At 37.4% G+C, this 8,592-nt stretch overlaps 1 protein-coding gene across 1 annotated transcript in view; it reads right to left on the reverse strand.

Annotated features, from left to right (window-relative positions):
* The window catches only part of BCLAF3 (BCLAF1 and THRAP3 family member 3), a 34,458-nt gene extending 26,188 nt beyond the window's left edge, over window positions 1-8,270 (reverse strand). The window contains exons 1-7 of the mRNA XM_056861725.1: window positions 8,195-8,270; window positions 6,691-7,269; window positions 5,693-6,358; window positions 2,347-2,525; window positions 1,701-1,809; window positions 757-820; window positions 326-444 (exon numbers count right to left, since the gene is read on the reverse strand). Of these exons, the coding sequence (XP_056717703.1) occupies window positions 326-444; window positions 757-820; window positions 1,701-1,809; window positions 2,347-2,525; window positions 5,693-6,358; window positions 6,691-7,269; window positions 8,195-8,235 (1,757 nt within the window). The 5' untranslated portion in view covers window positions 8,236-8,270. The remainder of the gene's footprint in view (window positions 1-325; window positions 445-756; window positions 821-1,700; window positions 1,810-2,346; window positions 2,526-5,692; window positions 6,359-6,690; window positions 7,270-8,194) is intronic.
* Window positions 8,271-8,592: the final 322 nt, after the last annotated feature.

The raw sequence follows: 8,592 nt of genomic DNA on the forward strand, positions 1-8,592 counted from the left end.
CCTACACTTGTCCACCCCTTTTCTGCAACAGGAACCTCAGGCGCATCTTTGCTCATATGTCCCAAGACAGCATGACTGACAGTTTAATATCAAACATTATTGCTCACAGCTACTCAAAAAGGGGTAGAAGAGCAAAGAAAGAATATTCTGAGACAAGCAAAGGAATAGGTAAACATTATTATAAAAACGCAACATCAGAAGGAATTAAAAATATACTCCAAAACAAAATGCAAATGTATATGTGCCATACAAATGAAAAGATAATTAGACATTAAATGTTCAGCCATGATATCTGAACTCAACTATTAATTATCTTGACACCTACCTTTGTGACATCCCATCAACATAAAATGTGTTTTCATCTTCACTCTGCAGTCTCTCTTTTCTTCTCCTCTCTATGTCATGTCTTAGGTCATTTGGATCTTCTAGAACTCTCACAACACTCTACAAAAATAAATGAAGTAGAGAACAGTACCTTTGATTTCCCTTCTGTCCCTGTATTTGTAACAGTCCTGAGACTAAGATAAACCCAGATACATATAAAACAAAGCAAACAGACCCTCTAAGTTTAGAGATATCAGCTATTCCCTTTCCTGTCTAAGCAGCAACTAACTGCAATGTTTTCAGATGTAGTTAAAATTATTTCAGTACAGCAAGCCTGTACATTTTGGAGAAATCTAAACACTGCAGATTGCTTACAAAAGTGAAATGTAATTATTAGTATGCCCGAAAATACATTAAGAAAAATCTGCATACCTGCCCGGATTCACATGGAACAGCTCGTTTATTCTGAAGTTCTGCCAAAGACATATCAATTCTCCTGATGGAATGAGCACAATTAAGCAAAGGTTAGAGGACCAAAAGGAAAAAGTTAAAATTCAAAAGACATTGAATCACACACACACAAATATATAGCTTAGGGCAAAGGTGGAGGAAGGTACAACAAAGAAGGGCACTTAAAGATGTAAAAGAACAGGTCTTTTAGGTCACATACCTATTAGCTAGATAATTCTCTTTCCCTTGTTGATCATCCAAGCTAGATTTTTATGGTCCAAAAAGCACAGGCCGGAAATGTGTGGGCAACGCTTGAAAAAAATTCAGAAATGGATTGTGCCTACACATGCTGGACTGTGCATACATAGGCCCCCACATACAAATTATGTCTAATATGTGGGCGTCATGCAGCAAGATAACATGCTTGGTGAGCAGAAACCTACCCACCTCCTATTCTAAGTTTTATGTCTTTGACTTTCCCAGTTTAATTTTCCTTTCATTAAATATTACAGAATATTGGTAGTGGTTGGAGTAACACTTTTATGGAATGTAGCAAAATATCTAGCAGGTTACAAATTGGGAGGAGAGGAGAGGAAAACAGGACTGCCTTTTATAATGAGTGGGGAAATGCATAGAAGAAGGGGATCTCCTTGAGGTAAGTATTCCCTGTTAAAACAGATTGGACAGATTCAGTTTTAATCACAATCTGATACACACTTATTTGGAAATAAATTTCACGAAACACAGTGAGATTTACTTCTGAGTCTACTTGCATAGGATTAGGATGTAACTCAAGAGTATGATCCATTCAGGAATTAGTTAGACCTGGATCATGTTATTAAGCTAAGATAAAATTATAAAGTCTTTTATTATCAAGATTTTGTATCCTTTACTGCTTACTCTTCTCTAAATATAAAAGATTTTACCTGTGGATCTCTGGATCAGAGTGTCTTTTCATTTCTTTTGTAATTGGCTTATCTTGTATTTTTGAGAAGCGTTCATGTAAAGTCAAGTCAGAAGACTTAAAATAGTTTGCTGTGAAGAAGATGCGTGAAAATGTTTTTAGCTAACCCTTGCTGCAATTTCACAGTTAAAAGTACAATTGAACAAATACACTGAATAATGTTTTTAAAGTTATTTAGGTGCTTACTCATGCACAATAAAATTATGTTTGTGGCACACAGAATGCTACTATTCTAACGAGATATGATATTCAAAGTTTCATGCATTTGTTAACTGCCCAAAATCAACAGGGAATTACCAAGGGTCCCCTTTCAATGTGACAGTTATCTACTGTCTATCTCATCACTTCAATTCTGAATTCAATCATTTTTTACCTAAGAAGTAGAAAAATAACTTTTCCTGGATTCCTGGTACCAAAGTATTAGATTTCTTTCTAAAGCCTGCAAAATATCCCACCAATATTAAATATCTACTCCTCCTTCAAATTATTCTCTCATAGCTCTGTGCAGTCTGCATGATGCTTCATACCTTGGGCTATCTAGAATAATAAAGACCATAGTAACTTGATTATACTACGTATCAATTGCATCTCCAACATACTGTAACCACCTTTAATGTGATGGATAATTGTGATGATTTCCTGAGCAAATTCGTTTGATGGGTTATGTTCTACCTTCTGTGTCACAGATTTTATATGTTCAAATACCGGATGGAAATTTTCAGTTTTTCTACCCACAGCTACTAGATCACACGACATCTGCCTTTCCATGATATGGCTAGAAGCAGCCCTGGAACAAATTTGCACATATTTAGAAAATATTCATTTAAACAAAAAATCAAAGTAATAACAATACATTTAAAAGATTAAATAGAAGAAAAATTGAACAAAGAATAAGCCACATTTAAAGGAAAGGAAGTTATATTTCAATTTTGATATAAAGTGAACCTCACAGTGCTTACTTTATTCCTACACAAGTATATAAAAATAACAGGCAAATTATGCTGCTGTAATGCACTTAAAAATCACCAACTCAAAATTAGGGCTGAACCAAAAGTACAGGTGCTTCTGGCAAATGTTTTCTCTTTCTTCCTCCTCTCTACTCCTCCCTCCTGCAGAAAACAATAGTTCCTTTCAGTTATTTTGGGAATCGTTTGTGGATAAAGAGGGAAACCATTCCAAGGAATGAAGCTCTCTGCCTCATTTCTTGGTGGTCTGAACCTCTTTGCAAAGTTGATAGCCTACTACTTGAGGACCAATTTTTGTTTTCAAATAACTTGTTCTGCTTAGAAACAGTAATGTCATTATGTAGCCAATCAAATTTGATTGGTTGGCCTTATACCATTGCAGTTCCTTGACAGAACAAGACCCATATGAAAACAAAGGTATACCCATGCTGCAGATTATCAGGATTCCTATTTGAAGCGAAAAAGACTGCTCCCAAAAGGGTGTACATGTGATTGCAATGGACTATCCATGCTTTTTAAGGTCCCCAATACCACCATTTTGCAGTGGGGGAAAAAATTCAGTGAAAACTATTAAACCCCATATATATCCCTTAGTAGCCTAATAATAATGTTCAGCCCATCGACTGATGCATGTAGTATTACAATAAAGGTAAAGGTAGTCCCCCGTGCAAGCACCGGGTCATTACTGACCCATGGAGTGATTTCATATCTCGACACTTACTAGGCAGATGATGTTTATGGGTGGTTTGCCTTTGCCTTCCCGTCACCTATACTTTACCCCCAGCAAGCTAGGTACTCATTTTACCAACCTCGGAAGGATGGAAGGCTGAGCCAACCTTGAGCCGGCTACATGAAACTGACTTCTGTCGGAATCAAACTCTGGTCGTGAGTAGAGCTTTTAATGGCAGTACTGCAGCTTACCACTGTGCCGCAGGGCTGTTAGTATTACAATACAATACAAGCATTAAATAACTAGAATGCTCAGTTTACAGAGTGTAGAAACTCCAAATTAAACAAATATAGATGCTTAAGGAACCTTCATAAAAATCATAACATACCAATCTTATTGGTTGGTCCATCTTTTAGATGTAAATCTGCTTTAGTTCTTTGAATTGCTTTCTTTGGAATTGCTTTCTAAAGGGCAGACTTTGTTGGCTAGATTTGAGTCCAGTAGCACTTTGGAGACCAATAACATTTTCGGGGTCAAAAGCTCGTACTCCTAAAATCTGAAGAAGTGTCTGAAGAAGTGAGCTGTGGCTCACGAAAGCTCATACCCTACCAGAAAATATTTTTGTTAGTCTTTAAGGTGCTACTGGACTCTTGCCCTTTTTGACTACTGCAAACAGACTAACACGGCTACCCACTGTGAATTATCCTAAAATCTTGTTGGCCTCTAAGGTGCTATTGATCTTGAACCTAGCTGTTCTACTGCAGACCAACACAGCTATCTTTTGAAACTTTGTTGTCCTTCAGGAAGTTCTGAAGAACAGTCTTGTTCAAGGAGACCTTAGGAGTTTATAATGCAGTGGCTTACTGAATAAGGTTGGAATTTTCAGTTTTATGAAGATATGGCTTGTGGTGCTCTTTTGAATTATTTAAATTTTATAGTGTTTATTGTTCATGTGCTTCTAAGTTCACGTTTTATTTAAGATGACTTAAGCCACTCTTAAGGGTAGAAGATGAAACAGAATTTTTATTTTAAAAATCAATAAATAAAACCTACAGTTACAGCTCTGGGGTCCAAGTATGGCCTCCTCCTAACTTGCTAGGAACCCAATTATACTTCTTAATGCTGGGGAACAGTATTAGTTACCTGTAGCTCCCTATTATTTCTGGCCTGTTCAGACCTCATTGAGTCTGCTTTCCTGGGCCTTAAGCTCCATACCGTCCCTTACATGTACCTGACCTACATTATGGACTGCTCCTTTACATACTGACACAAACTCTGCTTGCCTATCCATGACTGCTCTTTCAGTCCTGCCATTCTAGAAGGTCTGAATGTTTGCAAGACCTTCAAAATCTATTGCCAAGCTCAGTTCTATACCTAAGTAGATTTCTCCCTGTAGGTGAAATTCCTGATTTGTTCAATCTGAGGGCCAATTTATGCAACTAATAGAATAAAATGGAAAACTTCTCCTAGATAGTGGCTGCTACAGGTGGGGAATTTAATCACCTCAACAAGAACAAAACCCTTGTCCTGAACACTAAAAAAGCATCTCAAAAGGAGGAAGCTAGGCTAAACCTTTACCCCCCGACATGCTAGTTCGGTTTATAGAAAGAAATATTTAAACAAGCAACCTCTTCCCTATCCCTACCTACTCTGCCTCACAGACTGAAGTGGTACAGTTCAGCTTTATTACATGGCCAGGGATCCTGGAAGTTTTTTTCCTTCCTCTGGGCATAGAGCAGGGGTCACTGGGGGAATGGGTGGAGGTAGTTGTGAATTTCCTATGTTGTGGAAGGGGTAGGACTAGGTGACCCTTGCGTACCCTTCCAGCTCTATGTTCCTATGGCTATATAAACTGGCTGTAAATGTCATTTTCAGACTCTTGTCCATGGTAAACCACTCTGGACAAAGTAAAAGCTAAAAAGTCACTTTTAAGAGACATCAAGATACCTATTTCTTTTTGCCTCTTCCTGGGAAGTATTTATAAATACTTTCTAGCATTTTGAGAAGAAAGGTGCTTTGTATACCCGATGGGAATGAGTGGGTGACCCTCTTTTCCAGCTGTGTCCCTTGAATCACAACAAATGCTGCTATTAGAGGATTTCCCAACTTCTAGGAAGAATTTTTCAGGGGAGATAAAGGGATGCAGAATAAAGGCTTATACAGAAAATGTCCAGCATGCGATGTCACAGAGTGCAGATCCCTTAGGATCCTTGCCACTAAACTCCACTGTACTGAAGCTTTATTACCAGACACTTTCATATTTAAGAATTTCTTTAAGAGGTTAAGAGTGAACATTAAGAAAACTGAAAGATACAATACCTGTATTTATTTATTTTCTTCATATCCACTTTGACTGTGAGCCTTTCTTTACTACTGTGGACATCTGAAACTTTTACATCTGAAACTTTGTGATGGGTGTCATGCTGGTGACTACTGGAAAAATCTATTTGCCCCCTAAGATCCCCTTCCTTCTTTATTCTATCCTTTGCTTTTTGATCAAAGGGTATTAGACCAGTATCATTTTTGTAAGATTTAACAGAGGAGTTGCACCCCTTCTCTGAAAAATATTTAACAGGTGCTTCAGTATGATGTTCTTCTGTATGGCTCACTCTTTCACTGTTATAATAATCTGAATATTTGCTATTCCATGCTGCTTTAGGATAGTTATATTTAGTGTCTTCCAACTTGACATACTTTTCTTCTCTGCCATCAGAAACATATTTTCCTCCCTCTGTGATTCTATGACGTTTGTGACTATAATCATATGTCAGCTTCGTTTTACAGTTGTCATTGTACTCCTTTTCAACAGGCCGATGGGACTGAAGACGAGGATTTCTTTGTCCTCCCTTCTCTTGGTTGGGTGAAGAGGAATGATCTTGCTTCCATTTCAAATTGCTTGTTATTTCTTTGTCATCATATCTCTCCATTTCTTTAGCCTTTTTAGATGTATACCCATGTTCCCTGTAATCACGATCTTCAGGATACCTGTGTTGACATAAAGTGATTTATACTTGCAGTAAGGAAGAAAATGAGAACTTACGTATGCAGAATGCTGGTAAACACAGGTTTTTATGTAGAATGTGTCACCCCTTGATCCCTCAAGCCAACAAAGAGCAGGGAAATTATGATCCTCTCATATGCTAACCACCAACAGGATTAACCTAAAAGATAAAATACTTCTCTACCACCAGCAGCCCACAATTAAACTATGTTTCATTATGTTAGAAAAATGCCTTTCAGAGCAGAAATCTTCTACTATACAGGCAATGGACTTTTCCAGCACAAAAATCATTTTAAAAACTGGGCAATTTCTCTACCTCTTCTGCAAAGAACTCCTTGGCATATATTCACCAGAAAATCTTCGAGGTGATTGAGTATATTTGTCTTCTTGTAATTGCTGGTGCCTTAAGTCATTTTCATTCCATTTCCTTTCAAACTTACACGAAGTCCCTAACGGTCTATGAAAAACTGCCATTCCTTTTGTCTTTCCAGCAGCTCGAGTATCTTCATGCATTTCTCTCTCTCGTACTTTGGTAGGATAAAAGGATTGATTATGCTCTTTGTGAGACATTTCTGAATATCTGGAAGTAAACTGGTATCTTTTGATATTTTCATTCCGTTCTGGTGAATGTGTTCTACAAGGTTTATGACTATGTAGATCTTCGTAAGGAATTCTTTTCAGAGTCGGTGAATGTGACTGACACTCATAAACTCGGTGCTGGTTAGTTTCATGCGGCATGTGTCTAGAATTAACTTGTCCATGTTTCCCATCTTCCATTCTCCATGGCATGGGCTTCTTTGGATCTTTCCGGTAACCCTTGTATTCACAGTCATAACTAAAGTGATTGTGCCTTTGTCTGTTGTGTTCCTGATTCCTGAAGGCAGGTGATAGAGACCTACAACATACAGAAAAATATAATTCCAGTGTAAGTGCTGCAATATAACTTCTGCCAGCAAGTTAGATGCTTCAAGCAAACTATGTTGAAGAACCTCTTCCTCTAGTTACCAACAGCAGTTTATGCTTACCACTTTTTTAAAAAATACATGCCCTGAAGTAGTGAGAAGTGATCTTAATACAGAACAAGGTCCCTGCATATGCATTTTTCTCATCACACAAGCAGGCTTCTGAAAATTGTATACATAAAAGTAGTAATCTACTATACCACAAACACAGCAGGAGACTGTTTTGTGTTGAACCAATGAAGCCATCAACCCTTGTTCATCCACAACAGTGAATAGGGCTTTCAAAGCAGCTAACTAATCCTGAGGGTCTATGAATTGGGGATAGTTTATCTCACAGTAAACCCTACTTTACTTTAATTATACTTTTCATATAGCCAGTTCAGCCCTGAACAATGTCACACTGAGATCAAAAATTAAAGAAAAAGATCTAAATAACCCATAAGAAAATTAGTATTTTTTTACCTTGATTGACTGGGAAAAAAAACTTGGCAACTGCCAATGTAGTATTAGAATCCACCCCTGCTAAAATAACCCTCAAATTATCCAATTCACAGACAGATTCTCAGATAAATGGATTTATCCATCTGTCTCTAGCTTTGTTGAGCAGGTCGCAGCTAAACAAGGAATGCTGAAGAGTGTCTATTTGACCAGAACCACATTGATATACTCTCTCACAATATGGTACCCTATTTAAATGACCCATTAACTCCCCTGATGGAATCACAGTAAACCCTACATTTATTTACATGAAAGATTTTTACTATTACCACTACTAAATCATAAGAAATCCCCATTTAATGTTCTCTGCTAGCAAATTAATTGACACCTACATTATCTTCAGGAAAATTGGAGCATTACCTTCGTTTCCATTGTGGTGATCTTGATCTTGATCTAACCATCTTTTCAGATGCTTATCAATTTCTTGAACGTATAAATCTATAAGAGACATAAATCAATGTTCACTAATTGAAATCTGTTACAACTGAAAATACTGACAAAATTTTTACAAATGTGAGAAGACAAGAATAACTGGAAAAGACAATAGGAAAACTGAAGACAGCAAGAAAAAAGGAACCAACAGGAGACGGATTTATTTAATAAAAGAAGCCACAGCCCCCAGTTAGCAAGACTTGACCAAAGCTGTTAATGATAGGATATTCTGGAGGTCATAAATTCATGTTTGTGTGTGTAAAGTGCCGTCAAGTCGCAGCAGACTTATGGCAACCCCTTTTTTGGGGTTTTCATGGCAAGAGACT

This window comes from Euleptes europaea, chromosome 16 (assembly GCF_029931775.1).
Source record: "Euleptes europaea isolate rEulEur1 chromosome 16, rEulEur1.hap1, whole genome shotgun sequence".
NCBI lineage: Eukaryota > Metazoa > Chordata > Lepidosauria > Squamata > Sphaerodactylidae > Euleptes > Euleptes europaea.